Source organism: Ceratotherium simum, chromosome 2 (assembly GCF_057802395.1).
Source record: "Ceratotherium simum simum isolate JZ-2026a chromosome 2, ASM5780239v1, whole genome shotgun sequence".
Taxonomy (NCBI): domain Eukaryota; kingdom Metazoa; phylum Chordata; class Mammalia; order Perissodactyla; family Rhinocerotidae; genus Ceratotherium; species Ceratotherium simum.
This window is the reverse complement of record NC_141901.1, coordinates 48478385-48500579: the sequence shown is the minus strand read 5'-3', so window position 1 is coordinate 48500579 and position 22195 is coordinate 48478385. Positions and strand designations below refer to the sequence as shown.

Genomic DNA, 22195 nt, shown 5'->3' with positions numbered 1-22195 from the left:
CCCCAAAACAACCCAGATGTTAAGAATTAGCAGGCAACGACTTCAAAAAACTATGATAAATATGTCCTTAAAAATGCACATTTTGTGAATTTTACAAATCGTAACCTCACCCACCCCCAACATTCTAGTGAACTTGAATTGCCCATGATTTTTAATCAAATCGGGATTTGGAATGGTTTATATTGAAAGCCTGAGACAAACTACTTGAAAGTGATTAATGACAGCCAAACTTAATTATATATTTACCCCTCCCAGTAGGACAAGGGAGAGAATAAAATGTCTTATCTCTCTGTAGTGAGAGGGCTTTATTAAGATCTGACAACAACTATTTAGGAGCAATAATTGAGTTTTATGCAAGATTACACAGGTTCTCCTTGTCTGGCATCCCAATCTAATCAAAGACTGATAGAATACTCAGGCTCCAACAGTGAGAAAAAACAGGTGAGCTGTGTACAAAACCAACCTTTAAAAGTACTTATCTTCCTCTGTCAATGTGATCTTATCAAGGATTTCTATAATTTCTATAAACAACCATTATATTTCAGCTGAATCAGTAGCATTATGCTATTTAAACAGATAGTCAGATACCTTCTACTTTAAAACATTTTCCATTAATTCCCACCCCACCCCCCAACAAAAGGAATTTGGCTTCAGTTTTCTTTTCTTAATCCACTAAGCCATCTCATGAATAAAAAGATAATCATATGCTCTGCATGTCTGATGTAATTTTTATAAACCTTCTAAGTGTTCTAATATTCATTTACCATTTTGTGAAAATACTATTTACTAAACAAGTTGGATTACCTTCTTTCCCCAGGGAAAAAAGCAAAGTTGGTAAAGATATACTGCAAGGTCTGCCAAGTACATGTTATTTTTGCTTAAAATTTTGCTTAACATTCTGTGGAGGTTGGCACAGCATTGCACAGATGGTTGACTTGGCCTCCCTGATACTGTTCTTGCTTTCCCTGTGTCCACTTATGTTGACATTGCCACTCTTGAAGGTGCTAATATTACTTTTACTGAGGTAGAGAAACACTCTCTTTTTACAAATTTTGCTGTTCATATCGGTGTCCCAAGAGGATGGCCTTGCCCATTTTTTTCCTTACTCTCCCTTTTCAGGGAGCTTGTTTCCCTCACAACAGGGTTGGAGAACATCTGAGGGACCCACTCAGAACTATATCCATAAGCAACCCATCCCATCAACAGTTAACAAGTATCCAGGGACAGAATTCAGGCAGCTCCATTTTTGTCAATCACAAAGTGAGTTCCCTGTTCCCTAGCAGTGCTTCTTTCAGAAACTGAGGGCAACTTTGTCTTTCTCACCTTGGTTGGAGAGTTTGAGAGTGGTAGGACACAAATTTGTTTTCTCCCAAAAGTTACCGTTAGTGTCCTCTCCTGGTAAGTGCTCAGAGATTGGTCTCCTCTAGAAATCCTCTCTCCCCACGTCAGACTACAAATATGTAAGCCAACACTTAGAACCCATTTGAAATTCTCCCTACATAAATCGCCAAGTTGAATTATCTCCAAATAGAACTAAATTGCCTCTCTGTTTAGTACTACCATCCTGGATACCGTGTGAAGCCAAAAAAATTCTCAGAGAGGACCAGTTTCTTCTTATTTAAGACAAATAGATTTAAAAACATGTGAATGATAGTATCTATTGAGCACCTCCTGGTTGAAGAAACAAATTGTTGAGCACTAGCTACATACCAGGCACCATATTAGACATTCACTATACAAAAATGCCAAGACCAGGACCACACAATCTAGTAGGAAAAACAAACATATTGACAAATGATCCTAGTGTAATGGGTTAACTACCACAAGAGAGCTGAATAATAGAATAAAGCATGTAGCTAAGACACCAGATGCCAAAAAGGGAATAAACAAGATTTCAGTGGCCAATTCTAAGGTATTAAGTTCCTTCCCTTATTATCTTCAGTTGCGTTTCCAATCTTAGAGGAGAATGCATCACATGTTTTTGGGGTTTTTTTCCAGCTAGAAAAGCTAAATGAGCAGCCCGCAATCAGTTATATAAAAAATTTCATTTCCAATGTTATCTTTATTCCAATCCAAACAACCTATTGTTAAGCTTTACTGTCATCACAGCTTAAAATATTTTCACTTTGGTGAAGAAAATTTTTTCTGACTTGGAAAAATTCTTGTTTATGATATTAAAGAACTTAGATCCTGGTGTCAGAATGGACTTGACTGGAACAAAAGTCATTATTATATTTATGGTATTCAATTAAATATCCAGAGAAGAAACAAAAACATGTTGCATAAACTCAAACTGTTTATCAAGCAAGTACCTCTACCAAAGCAAAGAACAAATATACACCACAAAAGTGTTAAAGACAAATTTCATATTATCAAATTTTATTTTCCATGATATAAATAGAATGGATACTTGTTCCTACCAAAAATTTTCAATTGAGGTAGAAGGAAAAAAAAAATGGTCCATAGGAAGCCTAGAGAAGCTATCTATGAGATGATCTCACAGGCTTCCTCAAGCAAACAAAAAGTATGGCTAGATTAGATGGTTGGAGAAAAAGAAAAGAAATGCTCTTAAGAACTAGCCTACACTCTCTAGGCCTATTCTTCATCCTTATCTTTTAAACCCAAATAATGACATTCACCCACAGCCCCTGCTTCCCACCCCATCGCTACAGGTACGTTGCGCATCTTCCTCTCTCACAGGCTCTCTTTCAGAATTGCATTTTTTACGCTAGGAAAAAAAAAAGTTTCACATGGCTATAATAGTCACTTATACTAGGCAGAATTAAAGTTAATATTTACTGGGTTTGACTTAAAAATGAGATCATAGCTAACATGCTGAGGAGTGATTCTAAGGCTTTGCCTTAAACTGAAAAATGCAATATATACTTAATATATATTAACTTAATACTTAATATATATTAACTTAATATATAATACTTAATATATATTAACTAGCCAGCCACTGAAAAGTCTTTTTCATAGTGAAAAAGATAATGAGACGATAATAAGAAGTTCTTATTAACCATTTATCTGACATCCATACCCTTTCGTCCTCATCCCCCACGAAAATTCATCAGAAAAGTTAGAGAACCAGGAACATTTCACAGCAGTATTAAAAAATGGAATAGTAGGACCAAATCTTGCCCAGTGTCTTACTGAGGAAAAATAATTATATGAAAAAGAAAAAACCCAGAGAAAAACTTACTTGCAGTATCCTGTGCCATTGTGGTAGGTAACACATATTCCTTCATTTACGCAGGGCTCATAGCCATCCCGACATTGCAATGCTAAAATTAAAAACAAACACACATTAGAAATAAGTCACTAATCATAACCCTCAGACATCAAAGAAATGTTATCCACTCCACGTCAATATTCATTCCCATATCCAACCTGATGTGGGTCTCCCTTTAGAGTTTTAAGCAGTTTTTTGTCTTTTGGCTTCTGGGGTCACAGAAGCACAGAAGCTCATCCCAAGAGTCTCTTCCCACAGTAACTGTTTTGTGGTCTTGAATGATGCTCTTGATTCTCTGTGCCTCTATCTTCCCAGCTGTTACATCCCTATCTCCCAATGATATTAAAAAAATTAAAGCTATAACATCCATGACATGCCATGAGCCTCTTGGAACTTGGATACTTCAGATGAGTAATATAAGGACTCATCAATGAATATTTAGGAAGACTTGGGTAGATACTAGGTCACCATAATATTAAAGAATTACTTAAGCCTTCAGGTAAAGTTTTAGAACAGGCCACTTCAAGAAGTAATCAGAAACTTCACCAATATTCATTCAACAAACTGTAGTTGAGAGCCTAGTGCGTACCAGGCACTATTTTGGATCCAGGGGAAAAAGGGGAAATAGAACACACAGAGAAATGAATAAAACATAATCTCTAACTTGAAGAGACTCACACAAAGATGAGGAGTAGACCATGAATAGAGATTGCAGAGGAGGGATCAAAGTAAACAAACTGAAAAGTTAATTTTATTCAAACAGATAAAATAATTCTCAAATTCTTGAATCCCAGTCGCTTTACGAGGCAATGACAAGGCACATCATGACACTAACCCCTCCAGAAACAGACTACTCAGAAATAAACAGCATTAGTGGGAACTTTCACTGATTTCAGCCAAAAGAGAGGGAAGGCTACCCAAAGTCTGCCACTCACTCGCTGAATAATTACAATACCTTGATTGTTTAGCTTTTAGAGTTGGAATCTTCATCACCAAAATGCTTACCAAGGATCCTAATAACAAATGGAAAGACAAGACGGAAAGAAACCTAGCCAAACAATAAAAATCAAAATTGAAGTTCACGAACCTTTTCTGGAAGATTATTAAGATGCCCATCTCCTAGGATGGTTCATACAAATACCTGAAAGCAAAACTGAGAAATCTCCACCTCTGAGTTTCCTCCAGCCACACCGCTCTGTGAATAAACTGTGCAATATCAGAGGCTATGGCTTGCCCTTCCTGGGCATCGAAACCAGCTTCTTTTCACAGCAGGGCCCAGGCACAAGCTGGATGCTAGAACAACTCCTCTATTAACAATTACTGCATAAAAACCCACTATCTGCCCAGTACTGTTATTAAGTGATGGAACCATTGAGAACAGGTTCACAGAAATCTCATCTCTTAACATAATAATATCTAAAAAATAGTAATAACAATAGCAGCTAGCACTTAGCACTTACTAAACATCAGGTACTATTCTAAGCACTTTACATAGACTAATTCAATCTTCCCAATAACCCTATGAAGGAGTTAATTTCATTATTCCTATTCCACAGAAAGGATAAGTGACCTGCCCATTGTCACATCAGTGAGTAAAGAAGGAAGAATTTGAACCTAGGCAGTCTGGATCCTGTGAGAGAGGTTGTGCTCTTAACTACAGTGATACACGGCTTCACACTATCCGACAGTTTGCTTCTCAGGATGTGCAGGATAGGTATTATTATACCCACCTACTAGAAAGTGAAGGCGACCCCTCATGGGCATCATACCACTAGCTGTGGCAATGCTGGGCCTGGAATCCAGGTCTCTTACTGAGTCCAGCCCTGTCTCTATGACAGCTGTTGGGGTCACACAAGCAGGCACTAGGCTGCACCCCGAACAGGCAGATTCAGGAAGAGGGTCATCTTGTTGTCCATATCCCACTTCCCTGTAGGGCTCCAATGCTCTCTCTTCCCACACTGATAAGCCCAACGCAACAACTATAATTAAAACAGTTAATGTCAGGTTATTTCCTCCATACTAAAGTTCTCAAACTGATTTTTTTATTCTCTTTAGACACTTTTATTAGTTTCAATGAGAACTTCCTGACTTTTTTCTATTTGTTTTTTTTCTTTAAATAAAAAAGAAAGCCTCTCAGTAGGAAAGGAATGTCCTGCAGGCTCAGAGCTAGCTGCAGCTCTGTCCTCCCCCTGCAGGAATCCTGGTGCAGTAGAGGGAGTCAGGAGACCTGAAAGCCTCTCTCTACCACTAACTAGCCGTGCTACTGCAAGCAAAGCACAGCCTCAAGGGGGCTCAACTTCCCCACCTGTAAACCATACAGGGGGGAACAAAATGCTCCTGAAGGTCCCCTGTGATCCAACACCGACACCACCCTCTTTAAAAGTATATGAATGGCATGGCTGGTACCTGGAAAAATCTATCCAGAAGGGCATAAGGACCCAGCTACCCATGACTCAGAAAGCTATGGGTGCAAAAAATCACAATCTGTTCCTTTTAAGTGTCCTGGCAAATCATTACAGTGACAGGTTCAGAGAAATACAAACAACCCAAAGTCAATATGTGGCAATCAATCTAGCAAATAACTTTACAGCCTAGCCTTAGTGAACTAATCAAATTCAGTGGCCAAAAAGGAGGTGGGCTTACAAGGCTAATAATTAATGCCATTTGGCTGATCTGTAGGATCATACTACCTTGAACCTTTAACGTTGACTAAGCCACAGTTCTCAAACTTTAGTGCACATCAGAATCATCTCGAGGGCTTGTTAAAACACAGATTGCCAGACCCCATCCCCACAGTGCTGACTGAGTAGGTCTAGAGGGGCCTGGGCATGTGCATTCTTAACAAGTTCCCAGGCAATGCTGATGCTACCAGTCAGAGGAAGCACACTTTGAGAACAACTACTTTACTAAAGCAGGAGTGTCCACTTTAAGGAATCTCCTAAGACTATATAATCCACTAGAGGTCTTGGATGATCTAGATAATATATTGCTGAATAAACAAAAGAAAAATAAAGTAAAATTTGAGATTCATGACTTTGCTCAGGGGCTATTTCTAAATGAACAGTGTAATTATTTGCCATACAAAGAAAAGTTAAAACTTCGATAACTCAAAACCATAACAGTGACACTGAGAAAGACCTCATTTCAAAATTCAATTTACTTTTTTCCCAATGTAAAACATTTAAATTTAACAATGAAGATGAAAGCAGCTTTATATTTGCAGAGTGAAAAATGAAAGGCTCAGTCATACCACAGAGAACTAATGTTTAAACTGATGTTTTAATAGACTCAGAGAAATCAGTCACTCACAAAAAGAGTGACTTTTTCCCAAATTTTCATCGTAAGCCACAAACAGCAGTCACTCCATAAATACTAGCTGACTGAAATCAATCTCATACACTGAGTGTGTGTATCCATATGTGCATGCCCCCCCACCAAAAAAGAGCAAAAACAAAGAGAAGCAGTGGATTCCAATTTCATCACTCCATCACTTGGCAATGTGACACAAAATCTAGAAGCCACTTTCCAATTTGCATATATTTTCTCTACAGCATATTTGGGGACTAGTCTTCTAATATTCAGAACATATTTACAGAGCATCTACCGTGTGAGGTGCAGGCCCTGACGTCAGGAATACCATGGTTAACAGAATAAAGCCCTTGTCCTCATGAACCTTATTTCTATTAGGGAAAGACAGACAATAAATAAATGAATAAATAAATAAATCATTTCAGACAGGGGTAAGTGATCGATTCTGCTGGAAACAGAACCCAGTTACGGGATACACAGTAATCACAAAGGCTGGAGTGTAGGGATCTACTTTAGATAGGGTGACTAGGAAAGGCCTCTCTCAGCAGGTGTCCTTTGAGCCCAGATTTAAATGAAAAAGAATCATGAAGATATGGGAAAGAGTGATCCCAGGCAGAGGAAACAGCAAGTGTAAAGGCCATGAGATGGGAATGAAACTGGTATTCCAGGTTTGTATGGCTAGAGAGTATTAAGCAAGGGGAAGAGTAACAGGGGACAGGCCAGGGAGGCAGGCAGGGTTAGATCACGGCTTCTACTCCAGGTATGGGGGTAAACTACTGGGCTGCTTTAAGCAAGGAAAACAACACAGATTTATTTTTGAAAAAAGTCAAGATTGTAAAATGTTCCAGTGAGTGAAAGGTTTTTTTCCCTTCTTATATAAGCTTATTCAAGTCATCCATTTTTAGACTAGAAGACATCCATTTTCTCAGCTCCCCCAAAATGGTAAGGATTTTATTTCCAATGGCATCTAACCTTCCAGGAGCACCACTTGCAACACGTCACTCCACTACTTTCTAATCTACAACGGCTTTCAGTTCTTAATCAATTCTGAAAACTTACTCTCAGTTTGGCTTCAGAAAAACTAGCCAAGAGGTCTACGCAGCACCTTCACACAGTGCCAAGCTTGGCACCTTTTCTTCCAGGGACAAGCCATTCCTTACTTTTCCAATCTACACCCTCACGCTCACCTTCAAGATCGCAGCCCACCTTACCTGCCCAGTATTACCTTTGAATGCAGTCTCTTGCTTGAACAGTTCACCATTGAACTCAGTTCCATGCCTCCATGTAGGTCTCAGCTTCCTCTGACTGCTGCCTTCCCCTCTACTATCTAAACTCTACTCATTCCTCCAAGGCGCAGCTCACCTCCTGCCTCGCTGACAAGGCCTCCCCTTGACAGTTCTGGTCCTCTCAGGCCAACCCCTACTCTCTACCACTCATAACTCACAATTTAGCATTTAATTCTACAGTCTTCTAACTCTCTCTGCTTTTTCACTTTTAAGTTCCTAGAGGATAGAAAACATTTCTTCTTTTCTGTATATTTGAGGCAATACAGTTTAGTGGTTGAAAGCATGGATGCTGAAATCAGGATCTGGGTCTGAATTCTAGCTCCACCATTTACTATCTCTGTATCCTCTTGGTGCTTCAGTATCTTCATCTGTAAAATAATCTCTCTCAGAGCCCTTGTAAGAATGAACTGAATTAATACATTTAAAGAGCCTCGAACAATGCCTGATACATAGTAAGAACTCAAAAAAGGCTAGCTCACATAGTAAGTACTTAAATTCTTGGTAACTGACTGCACAACAAATAGTGCCTTTAGGGAAACTTGTCATATCAATCAAACCTCAGTTTAAACAAACAGAAATCCGAAAAAATAGAAGAGCCCTGGGCAATTTATGATGTGATATCAATAAATGGAATAAGTTCTTCCCAGTTGCCATCACTAAGAGTCTAATAAAAGACATACTGAACTACCACCACAAAAAAAACAGAAATCACTGGTCTTAACAAAAAAAGCTACAGCACTGCAAACATAAGAATTGAGTCACTAAAGGTAAAATCAACACTGTCTATGAGCAAAAATGTCATTCAATTTTAATAGAGTTCTGTTAATATTTCTTGAACAACTACTGTGAGCATGGCCTTCTACTAGGCATTGCATAGAAATCAAACACAAATAACACAATTTCTACCCTCATGGTCCATACAATCTAATGGAGGGAAGTTAGGGGTAGGGACAGAGAGAATGTGACCTATCCAAATGACTCTAAGATAAACACAAACAAAATAAAAATGGCTTTTATTATATACCTTTAGCAGACTCTCTTAATATCAATCTCAGACTCACTCCAAAAAGAACCTCTAAGAAACACATCATGAACCCTTGTTGTTTAGCACTAACTATAACTCAGTCCAGACAAGGTTTTAGTAGTTATTCAAGTTTATCAGCCTCTTTTGTATATAAATACTGCAAACAACAGAATAAGCTGTCGTTGATTTTAACCAGCTCCAGTGCTCAGGAATTTGCCCATTTAGGGACAGGCCCAAGGTATACAAACTTGATGGAATCTTCCTTAAAATTTCCTCTAGGCAATTACTTAGGTTTTCCTGGGCTTTTCAGTATCATGCCAGCTAGGAATCACTGGTTTAAAAGCCTCTCTTTGTTTTAGGAATCTCTAACATGAGTAATTAAGCCTGCACCCTAGCCAGTGTAATCTGAGCAGCTTTCAATGTGTTTCACTTGTTGCATTAACATGTAATCGTTTTAAATTGGCATTGCTTGTTGCTTTGTAGCCTCTTCAAATAAGCCTGTGTCTGTTTTCTATCTCACATGATTTTTTTCATATCCTGCTCTCTCTGTCTGCAGTGTGTTCTGTTTGTGCTTATATGTCCACTGCTCACTCAAAAGACATTTTAATGTCTTGAATGGCTGGGGTTCCTAAAATATGTGAAGAGGAGGTATTCAGGGCCCTTTTAATCTTCTCTTCAACGTTTATGCAAATTTCAAGCAGCAGCATTTGAGGGAGATGAAGTCTGAGTTTACGCCCTAGGACCCTGACTGTGGCTGGCTGCTGTTGCTTCAGGCACATGGTGTCTGGAACAGGCTCAGTAAAATGAACAAAGCAAAGTTTTCTGAAATGACTGCTTGCATTATTACCAAAAATAGGAGAATTGAGGGCAGACAGGGAGACATCAGGGATTTGCAATAATTCTCGTAGCACCCTGAAATTTCAAACAAAGCTTTCACTAAGCTTTTTATTCCATTTTTTGGGATCAAGCCATGAAGAAAAAAAAATCCAAACAAACAGAAGTGCAGAAGCTTCAAATCCCAAGTGGTACATTTAAATAAAAACAAAGTGGAGAAACATCTGTCTTCCTCCTTGAAATTTGCTTGATTAAAAGGCAAATAAATGCAACAAGAGAGATACTAATTTCATTTTCCTGACAGTGTTCTGAGGATTCCTATGCCCGTACAGATATCATCTAATAGAAAATGTGTTTCTGACTTAAGAGATGCTGATACCAGACCCACAGAGATTAAGGCCTCAGCTACAGCGTTCCTATAGGGTTCAGCAAAATATTACTGCTTTTCAAAAACAGCTATGCCTTGATTTAAGAAAATATAACCAACAAAAGCTGAAGTTATAAATAATATAAGGGTATTTTTGACATTACTAATAGAATTTTTGTTTTATAAAGTTATTCAAGCCCAGTGACTTGAAAAATCTAGAATAATCTTTGATTTAAAAAATTACAATTTTGTCCTATTTTATAATACTGGATTTATTGCAAAAAAAAACAAAATACATCAATATTTGCTGTGCTATATTGACATATAATATGCACTGTGTTTTTTCCTTTTTGTTTTATTTTTCTATCTTTCTAAAGACTGCAGAAAATTTTTACTTTATGAGTTAAAATTTAATTTCTCAGTTTTGGAGATGAAAATGGATTTAGCTCTTCCATATGAAACGCAAGATTTGAAAAATCCACATATTAGATGTGGCCAATTTGTTAATGATCACCTCTACACACATGCACATTTTTCCACCTGAAAAATACTTCCCCTCCCTTTCTTTCTTCTCCATCCTGCTAACTCCTACTCATATTTTAAATCATGGATAAAGCATTACCTTCCTTAAGAAGCCCTCAGAGATCCCTAGTTTGATTTAGATGTTCCTCCTCTGGGCTCCCATTACATGCTGGGCAGACGTATTATAAGCGCTGGCTCACCCATCTCTCTCTCCAACCTCTGTGCAAATTCTCTAAAGGCAGTGACCATGATTGGCTCATCTTTATATACCCAGGACCTAGTGCAGTGCCTGGACCACAGCAGGTATACTCAATACTCATAAGCTATTCAATGAACTATCTGTAGCTAAGACAAAACCTATTAACAAACTCAACAATCAGTTTATGTATTTACATGTTCTGAGGCTCCGATTTTAATAAGCATAAGGATACCCAAATGTGACTGTGCCTACTAACTCTGATTTCATTTTGTGTAAAGAGTAGAAAAGTTAAATGAGAAGGAAAAAAATGGTGCAAATTTCCTGGTCTTTCACAGGGATGAAAAGTTGAGAAAGTGGAACTGCACTTTTCTAATCTTCATAAAACTAAAACATCTTAGGAAGTTCCTGCCTTAAAATTTGCATGAATACCTTCCTCTACCCTCCCCCATGAATCTTAAGCCATGTGTATTATGGTAATTGATTAAAATGGGTTGAACGGAAGCCAAAATAATTTACATCTAAACAGCAGAAAACATAGTAATAAAAATGCCAGGTGAATGAAAAGCTAAGAGTGTATTTACATTGTACAGTACCATTTTCCCCAGGAATAGATTCGCTGATACACATCCATAGAACAATAAGCACCAATCTGATCCAAAGTAGCCCAACGTATTTCTTCGCTATAAGTATCTAACCCTTTGTAAGATGACACTGATCGAAATAATTACAGGGTTTCCATGTCCTAAAGGTTCAGGATCTTGGTGTAATAAAACCCAACAGAGGGAAAGAAGCTGTATCATATCTAGAAGTTAAATTATTCTCTACACAAAGGGCTATATAATTGTGCACCACTTAGTGGTCAAAAAAGACTATCCCATTGTCTTAGTATATATCTTCTATTATCTATTCTGTTCTATGATCTATATCAGTTCTGTTATCAGAGACAAATTCTGCCTGTCACTAACATCCTGTGCTTTTAGCAAATGCTCCCTTTTTAAAGCTTTTTAAAGACTATTTGTTAAGTACAGCTTCATTTTAAAAAAAAAAAAAAAAAAACCCTTAATTTTAAATACATGCTTTTAAGTACCCTTTCTGGAAAAGAATTTTATAAATATATATAATCTTCTTGCTACCCACCCAAAAGAAACAAAGTGTTATTTTAGCTTAAATTGTTCAGAACACTTTTTAAATGGAGTAGACAATTTCTATTGTTTGTTAATTTAGAGGTAGACCCCAAAAAGAAAAAGAGACAAAATTATGTTAAAAATGAAAATGGAAAAACCTAAGATTGTTATATTTTACTATATAAAATCATGAAGACTTCCCAAAACCAAATGGGGAAAATCCAGAAAACAGTCTCAAATTTCCCCACGGGCATCCTTCCCCACAGCCTTTTTAAAAAACTCTTGGTTGGTAGCAATGAAGGCTACTCATAAGAATCGAGTCACCAGAACACCATAGTCAATGTACTGTGCTAATGGATGACAGTAGGTCTGAGTCCCACATAAAGGCCCACTACATGTACAGCTAACTGTTCTGAAGTCACGGTTTGCAGAAGCTAAGGTTCTAACATTTGGGTTATTTTTATATTATTATCTGAGTCACAGAGGTCTTATATCTTCAGCCAAAAACAAACCTTATTCACCTGTGGACAATATTCAACTCACAATCCCTGCACACATCACTGAGAACTGTGTAAATTCAAGAGCTCAAAAGGTCCTAAATACTGGGCTCATACCCAGAACACTCCAGATAAGTGTAGAAACCAGCATTGTGAGGAAAATATCTAAATCTGGAGATGGTAAATGCATATCACTCCCGTTTCCACAGAACATGCCTGGGGCAACAACCTTGGAACAGAGGAAGGGCAGACAGCAGGAAAATATCAAATCTTTATTAAATATTGAGGAGAGAAGAAAACAAGAAATATAGCCCCAAACTTCAATTTTATTTAGTTTTGTTTTCAATTGCTCCCTTCTTTTAATTTGTTTCCTCAAACACAAATCAATGCCAACTTACATCCACATAACTTGGGCCCCATGATCAACAGAAAAAAATAACAATAATGCACCCTTAAAGATATTTGATGAAGAGCTGATAATTTCAATGGTCAATGGAATCCTCTTAAAAACTCCAGTCCTCCAACTCTATAAACCTTTCAACTACTCATATTCTTTCTTTACTATCAGTATAAGCAAGAATTTATCTCCAAGACTACTTAGATTCCTGTGTTCAGTAACAGTCATTTTAATAAAAACAGCCCAGCACGCTAACAATCAGGTTTGCAAATGCTCACATCCATTCTCGCTCATCCAATTGTTGCTGCACGAGCAAAAAAAGGGCAGCAAAGACGGAAAATTTTGTATACATCAATAAATGACCATATCGGAACTTAAACTTTCCATGTTTGTGTCTTCAAACACAGGAAGGAAAAAATCTAGGTTTCTCCATTTGCAGCAACACCTGATTTGGCATTCCCAAAAGTTACATTGCCTTTGACAAAGGTTTTCTTGGTTCTGGAGAGGTCAAAAGACTTCTCTTGTTCCAGCTTCAGTCCAGAGTTCTCAGAAAGAGCAAAAGAAATGACCTAAACTGTAATATATTAAATTAAAAATTTTTTGGTAAATCCTGTAAGGGGTGTTGACTTTCTGGAGCCCAGTGCTTCCCCCACTCTCATAAATGAGTCATAAATTCCTAGAGGAATTTAAAAAAAAAAAAAGCAGATGCCCCAGCCCACCACTCATTTCATCTGCTTTGCTGCCACTCCTCCTGCCTGGCACCCCAAAGGAGTTTCAGCAAAAGACAGATTCTGGACTGGGCAACACCTATGTGATGTCTGCTCCACCTAGCTTCAACCCAGCTATGATGCCAGGCACATGGTAAATGCTTGGAAAATGCTTGCCAAGCCCAACTGTTGAAGGAGCAGGCCAGTAGTTTTCTATCTCCCTCCAAAAGAATATAAACAAGTCCTTAATTTCCCACAAAAGAAGACAAAAATAAAATCTGCAAAATGATTGTTTATTCTAACTTTCTAATGTCACAACAACCTGGCAGAGGAGATATTTTAATCTCTTTTGTTTATCACTCTTAAAATACTGCTACGTATTATTTCTCTGTTCGATAAAAATTCATTCCACTTTGGGGACAAGGGAGTGACACTCATGTTGAACAAGAGGGATTTACAAAGGGAGTTTTACCAGTTAAACCACTCCAGGCCCAGTGGGAATGTCCTTCCCACCATCACCTCATCATACTAACAGGATTAAGTCCTTTGGAAAACCAGTATTAAAGCAAGTAACCCCCAGTTCAAGCAAAGGGACAAAGGACTTAGTGAATGTGGTTATTAGTGTAGTGCTGGTGATTAAATAACATTTCTCCTCCTCCCCACCAAAGCACACATTACCTCATCAAAAATATTAAAACCAAGGCATTGTAATCACTTTGGCCATAAGCCTAAATATAAGTTACCACGGAAACTCTCAAATACTCTAAGTTTTATATTAAAAACATCAAGTGAATCAAGTATCCTTCCCCTCAATGTAATCTGGCTTTACAATTGTTAAGTAGGACAAGTTTATAAATTTGAGCACAGTGAGCTTCCGTATGTGTCCTTCCACCTCCACAAAACATAACCCAAAATCAGTAACCTTCCAAAGACATAATATCCTACACTCAAGGAGTAACTCTAATGACGTGAATTTCAGAAATAGCCAGTCATATCCTAAGTTAGTAGGCTGGTCAGTGTCCTTCCAATAAAATGAGAGTAAAAAGCACCTACTCTACCTAAAGATGGAGTTGGTGTTAACTTGGCAACGTGTATTTAGGATTAACATCCCACCTTCTAATGGGCAAGGATTTTCAGCTGATTTCCATCTATGTTCCCCGACCCAAACCTACAGCATTCTAAGGCCAATGTGAACACTGTGACCAAGCTAACCAGAAAGTCACAACCCTTGATTTCTCAGCCCTGAAAAGACTAACCACACCCAGATGAACTGGCTAAAGACAACACTATAATAAAAGTATCTTCATAGTTTACAAAACATTTTCATACAAATGATTTCATTTGATCCCCACAACAACACTGAAGACATGCAAATTGGTATTAGCACCATTTTACAGAAGAGGAAACTGCAACTCAAAAAAATAAGGGACTTGCCCAAAGTCATTCAAGTCAACACGGCCAAAGCTGGACTAGCACATAATTCTTTTACCTACTAGTCCAGCATCATTTCACTCATGACATCTGTTGAGATGCAGTCAGAAAAACCTGATATCCACCAAAACCTGCAAACATCCATAATATATATTTGCAACTATAACATCCTCATGTAGATAAGCACCCACATACCAGCTATGTACATAAAAAACATCTATGCCAAAGATCAGCTAATGACCATATGCTTGTCAAAAACAAAACCAAGGTTGAGTTCCCAGGACAAGAGCGGCCACCAATGCTGCATTTCAGAACCACTCTTCACACACATGCCCTAACAAGGACTGACATCCATTCATCAGTATCCCTCCTACCTCCACAACAAAAGAACCCCACTTTTGAATACTTGCCAAGTCTAGGATTCAATATACTGCTATGTATTATTACTCAGGAAAAACAAAAACAAACTACCTTTTGAGGTAAAAGAATGGGTGAAATTGCATAGAGTTCTTCTTTTGTAAAACTGTAACTAGATATCATTTCTTCCTAATAATAGAGTAACATCACAGAAACCAAAAGAAATTATGGAACCAGATCATAAGATTGATCACATTTATCTTGACAAGATTTTAGTCTTAAGAATGGTGACTCTATTAAAAGTTGGCAACCCGTCATCTTTTGATCAAGCTACCTGTAATTCAATTGGTCAGAAATGAACCCCTCCAAAGAACACACGTGCAGTTAAGTTAGTGAAAACTGAAGCACTGAACAGGAAAAGTGTGGTTTGCTACTCAGAGAAGGTGGGTAATAACTAACATGATAAACCAAGAATGCTGTAAGGGAGAACATTTTCTTCATCTGGTCTGCTTCTCTCCAATTAAAAGAATCAACTGAGAGGGAAAAAAGACAAAAACTCACCTTCCCACACCAAGAAATAAACTCTCCAGACACACACTCTTAATGATATTGGATCCCACTTGAGGAAACCTCAAACAGCTCACAGTTATTTTTCCACAAGGCTGAGAACACCAGATTCTTGTCTTTCAAAGTCAAAGGGATATATTTCATCATTACAGGTTGGTATATTGTTCCATAAAATACCACCTTACTTCATGTCCATAACACTAAAGAACCGTAGAAACAATGACATGTTAAAATAGATCGTTGTCTGTTTTCTTTTTGACATTTTTTAAAGGATATCTGACACCATATACCAATCTTGGTCCATCAATTGGTAGATGAATTCAAAATAAAGTTTTAAACTACAATCGGTCTATAATAAATAATATACTCTATAAATAAATACTGCATCAAAATTCAGGAAATCTGATGACAGAAATCTAAGGAGAAAGTAAATTTTTGAAAAGTCTAAGGCAAAAAGAAAACTAAATGGCTATAATTGAGAAAGAAAGGAAATGGGCAACTTCTTTTTTTGCATCTAAGCCCCACTTCTGAAACAACAGTTGTCTTTGCTCAGCTGGAGGAAAACCACAGGACTTGGAATAACTCACTTAATGTACTGTCCCTCCTTACGTTAAAATGACACTGTTGACTCACCCTCAGTAGGACATGTGCTTAGTTTAACTCGTTTTTCCAGTAATAGTAATGACTGAGCTGCCCTAATGTTGAAATGATTTGCATCCTTACAACTGAAAAAATATTTGAAAATACCTACATATATAGAATACATGTCCCTGAGTTTGTCTGGCCCTGCTGTGTAGCCAAAGTGAGTTTTATCCCTCTCTCTAATGTGCTCTCCAGAGTCTCTCCACAAATGATGACCAGTGTTATTCCTTTTTATTTTGTTACAAAAATGGGATTCCTTCTAATTACCAAAATAATCTTTCACTGCATTTACTCAGTGTGCCTTTGTCTTAGCTAATCCCTGTATTCCTGGGCTTCCCAATTTCGAAATCAAATGAACTAATTTATTTTCTTTACTTCTGATTATAAGTCTTGCTCAACTTTGGGTGATATTGCAGGAGGCCTACAAGAAATCTACAACACTTGCATGCTACCAGTCTCACTCAGCAGCATTCCATAGGAAAGTGTGGTACATTCTCCATTCTATTGCTCTGTCATTTCTAGTTTGCTCTCTAGTTAAGGCTGAAAGAATTAAAAAAAAAAGTCAGCAAACATTTAACAAGTCGTAATATGGATTATGAAACAGGTTAATCACTACAATGGTGGGGAGGGAAGGCTTAATGGTATCACACAAGGGTTTTGCACCAACACAGACCATGAAAGGGAAAGTTGTTCATTCTCCTTAGATCAAAAACAGCATTCTTTCTCAAGGAGAGATTCAGCCTAATTCAGATACATCCTCCATCCTTAAACTCTTCTATTCTGGAATGATAGCGTTTTAATTCAAAACTTCAATTCAAAAACCATTTTGCAGAAGGACATTAGAAATACTAGGAGTAAAAAATAATCTATCTAATGAAAGAACCAATAGCTTTGACATCAAACTCTTCAATTTTCATTCTAGACCAGCCGTCTGCAAAATGAAATGTGTGTATCCCAGGGATGGAGGGGTGCGAGACCATCCACTGGGGTACCAGAAGAACTTTTAGAACATCTACATATTTACGATCTAAAAAACATATAATTAAGCTTTACTAAGAATTAAATATGCATGTATGGTTTAATAGTTATATATGTATATAATTTATAAATATTTATTTACTTACTTGGAGGAGAGAGTCCATGCTCAAAAGAAATATTTTCCTTGGGGCATACATTTTTTAAAAAGTTTGGAAGTTTCTGCTTTACCCATGCATTTCACAAACTAGGACACACATAGCCCTGGGGGTACACAGCATTTGGGAGAAAATGCAAAGAAACTGGATAAACCTGGTACATGCTCCTGGTGCCTCTATCTCATGCACTCTGGGTAAGTGACAGACACTCTTTCCTGTAATTAGATACTTGGAAGACAACTCCGGTGAACATGTCTTAGGATGAAAGGGGCCACAGAACAATGACCTAAGTTCTCTGCCTGGCTCTCTATCATCTAGCCATCTGACCGAAGGCCAATCGCTTTACTCTTCCAGGCCTTTTAGGCTCCTTCTCCCTCAAATTTTATGATTCACAAGTTAAGGTTTTCATCCCATCCTTACTTGCTTCTACATGTCATGCTTGTAACTAGAATGTATCAGCCTCTCCTCCCCACCAATCTCAACCCCTGCCTCCCTCCCTGATGAGGCCTTGACTTTGCATTCCCTCAGCTTCCATGGACTGTTTGTAGAATGCCAAAGGGCACTTGCTGGCAGGGTTTGTAAGCATTCTCAAATTCTTTCCGAGTGTCCCCCATTACCCCTGGACAGACTGTAAGCTCCTTCAAGACAAGTGCTAGGGCAGCATTCTGCATGGGGGACCAACACATATCATCACCTGATCATCCACAGCCCTGCCCCTGATGCAAATCAGCAATGCACTAATTTAAGGGGAAAAGTAACAGCAACCTAAATTACCAATTAATAAAGGTATATGATCTGGCACAAGAAAATGAAGCTGAGACCATGCCCAAGTAAGCCAGGCTATGAGGAAAATAGCTCTGAACTTGGCAGGAACAAAATGAGGAACTGGGGACAGCATAGAGAAGTGTTAACTCACGCTGGTAGGATGCCCCCTGTCACTCAAAACAGCCAAGTTCACATCCCAGCCATGGCCACCCTGTCAAAATAATTAGCAATTAAGCAAGTTAACATATGAAACGTGCTTACAGCCTCGCCCTGTTAGTCAATATTATTATCCTCATCCCATCAACTACACCAGAATTAAGAGGAGAACTGTTACATCTTTGTCTGCAGACTTTGGGGGCTCCATGGCAGAATTTTCACCTACCCAGAGCAGGCTGAGATTCAACTTCCCTTTTCAGGTTTTGTCAACATCTCAAGTTTCCATGGCATATTTCCCATCACGTGGAAAGATAAGACTCAATTCCCAGGCAACATAGTGCACTTTTAAGGAAGCAGCATGATGTGAAGGATAAAGCAGTGGACCAGGGGCTAAAAAGTCAGACATCTTGTCTTTGTACTGCCACTATTTTTGTGCTCTTGGAAACTCACTTATTTTCTAAAGCTTAAATTTTCTAATCTGTTAAAAAAAAAAAAAAGGAAGATTAGATGACCTATGGTCCCATAGCCAATGAGGCAGTAGCTTACAAACATTTTTTACTGTGATCTACAGTAAGAAATATATTTTAAGTCAAAACTCAACATTCACATATATACATACACAGCAAAAACAAAAATTTCAAGAAACAATGCTTATCCTTACTGTGATATTTTCTATTCTATTCCATTTTTTTTCCCCAAAAAGTGCTGTTTGAGACCTACCACATTGGTTTCATGAACCACTAGTGGTCACAACCTAGTGACCACTGGACTAAAGCATGGTGATAAAGAGTGTGGCCCTACAGTCAGACACATTGAGCTCCACCATTAACTAGCTGCATAATCTTGAGTAAGTTACCAACTCTTTCAAAGTTCATCATTTAGATCGAGATGAAAACACCAGGGTTGTTCTAAGGATTAAACGGGATAATGAATGTAAAGGTTAGCTGCACTGTGTCTGACAAAAAACAAGCACTCAATAAAAAGTTATTGTGATGATTAATAATATCATTGTCATTATTACTAAATTCAAAGATTCCAAAAGAAAGTAAAATAAGTGGAAGGGAGCTAGAAAAAGAAACAGGCCCACCTGCAAGCATCAATAACCAGCAGGACTGATATCAGGTTAATCCTGGCCTGTGCTCACTGAAGTTCCAAAAATGAAGGGATTGTTGTGTGCTTTCTTCACAGTATCCCCTAACAACTGTAACGGTACCTGGCACATAATGGACACTCACATATTTGTTGAATGAATTAATACATCTGGAAGCTCATCTCTATACACTGGAATTGCTGTGAAGAGATCCCAGCCAAGCTTGCATAGCCCCTTCTGCCCCAAAACTCAAACACCTGAGGTTGCTCTAAGCCAATGGTTCTCAAAGTCTAGTTCCCAAAACAGCAGCAGCATCACCTGGGAACTTGTCAGAAATCCAAATTACCAGATCCCACTCCAGGCCTACAGAATCAGAAACTCTGGGCGTGGGTCCAGCAATCTGTGTTCTAACAAACCCTCCAAAACTTGATTACACTCAAGATTGAAAACCACTATTCCAAACCATGATGACTTGGAACCCTATAGCAATCCCGGGGAGCTGCATGTACAACCAAAGGGAATCCTGCCAAGTTCATTAGTCCTAGGAGCTAGCTACTCATCTAGTTCAACCAAGATTCCTTAGGGCCAGCTATAGCCTCCAAGGAAGTTCCCAAGAATTGCCTCTCCTTAACTCACCAATAGAAGCCTAAACTAGACAAAGAGGCCCTCTGAAACAACTACTCTAACACTTAGCACAAGGCCTGACTCTTAGAATGAATGCAAAACCTATTTCTTCAATGGTCTCTTACCTAAGCACATACATTCCCTGGGCTCACCGTGTCCCATACCAGGACTTCTGGATCACAGGATCCAGGTGCCTCCTGAAACTCTGCATCAGTTCTCAAAAGATGAGCCACATCTCACAGCCAGTCTGCACGCAGCAGCCTTGGCACTGAAGTTATACAGCACTGTTCTACCAATACTCACCTCGCATTTGACCACTTGCCAAATCAACAAGAACTTATTAAGCATCCATTTTGTGCATAGATATATGCTTCAGAAAGAAGGTAATCAAATATTATTAAAACTCCAAAATTAAAGTTTGTAATGTGTTGGTAAATCAAAGAACACGTTTATATCACTAGATTGAGTCTACTCCTTCAGAAAGTAACAGAAAAGCTCGCTAATTTCTATAAAACCTTAATTTTCCAAAACGCACCTTAGTCAGAAGCCCTGCAGTGCCATCAGACTCTAACAACAAGATTTAGAGAAAACACAATGATTTTTATCAAAGGGCAGGAAAATATAACTATCTTCTTTCCACTCTAGAAAAGATTGCTAACATACCTTCCAAAGGCAAAGGAGTACCTTTAAAAAAGAGAAACATTCCATATTTCTGCCAATAAAATAATGATCCAGTTATACACCAAGGAACAGACAGAAGACCTAGCTTTGGTTCTCCAGCTAGTCCTGGTACCTACAGTGTGACCCTGGATTAGGTCTCAGAGGGTCTCTGCCTCAGTATCCACGAATGAACACATGGTCTTGTAAAAGACATAATGCACATGAAAGTGCTTTGCAGACTATTAGATATTATCTTCTCAACATGCAAATTTATTCCTGTAAACCAATTCCTCCCCTCCCACTCATAGTGACCAAAATGATTTATATTAGAGGGTGCTCATAAGTGGTTTGATAGAAGTCATAACAAAAGTATAAACTAGAAAAGATACTGAATACTTCTGTACACATAAAGCAGCATGAAGCCTCTCAAATGACAAAGAAATGGGTTAGAAAAACGGCCCATAGTACATTGGCCCTTCCTGGTTTTGGCAAAAATTTGAGCTGGAAAGACACGGTATTTAAGAAGGAAAATTAATGACAAACAAGAAATAAAGTGAATTATTTCAAAACCTCACGAAAGGGTATGTTTAAAGAGAAGTTTGGGAACAAGGGTTAGAGAGGGCTATGTTTTTGTCAGGTCTGACTTGCCCTTTGCTATGGGTACACTGTCTTTTCATGTGGCCCCAAAGAAATAGTTGAGCCATTATTGTTGTTGATAATGACGAGCAGATGCTGATGGGATGATTGCACATCAACTGTTCTCAGACTCAGGTCTTGTGTAATTGGGTGTGTCGATCTATGTCACTCCACAGATGGTTATTAAACTAGTTACAACTTCCCTAAATCTTTTCACTAGACCTGAGCAACATTCTGGATAGCTATTCTCTGCCAACTGAGAATAGGCACCATTATAAAAAAAAATTTTTTAAACAGTACCAAGGTTTATTCCTCCTCCCAACTCACACAAACACATATACACACACACTTAAAGCAGGGATGTTTTGTTAATTCAAAGATCCAAATTATCAAATTTGAAATTTAAAACTTTACCAAAACCATAAATATTCCTTTACTGCAGTGAATGTAACGTCTATTAATTTCAACCTGTCGTTAATAAAAAACATAATCAATTCCCAATTTTCTATGAACAAATTATATGCATTTTGGATAATCTACGTGCCTCAAGAGCAACCCTGCTATCAAAGTTCCCGCCAGGATTATGGAGAATGGGGAATCCCAGATGTCATGATAAACAACTGTTAAATTCTT

General features: G+C 38.1%; 1 protein-coding gene across 1 annotated transcript in view; it reads right to left on the bottom strand.

The window, feature by feature from the left end:
- NOTCH2 (notch receptor 2) overlaps positions 1 to 22195 on the bottom strand; it is a 155681-nt gene that overhangs the window by 114943 nt on the left and 18543 nt on the right. Inside the window, exon 2 of the mRNA XM_004420593.3 lies at positions 3206 to 3287. Coding sequence (XP_004420650.1) covers positions 3206 to 3287 — 82 coding nt within the window. The remainder of the gene's footprint in view (positions 1 to 3205; positions 3288 to 22195) is intronic.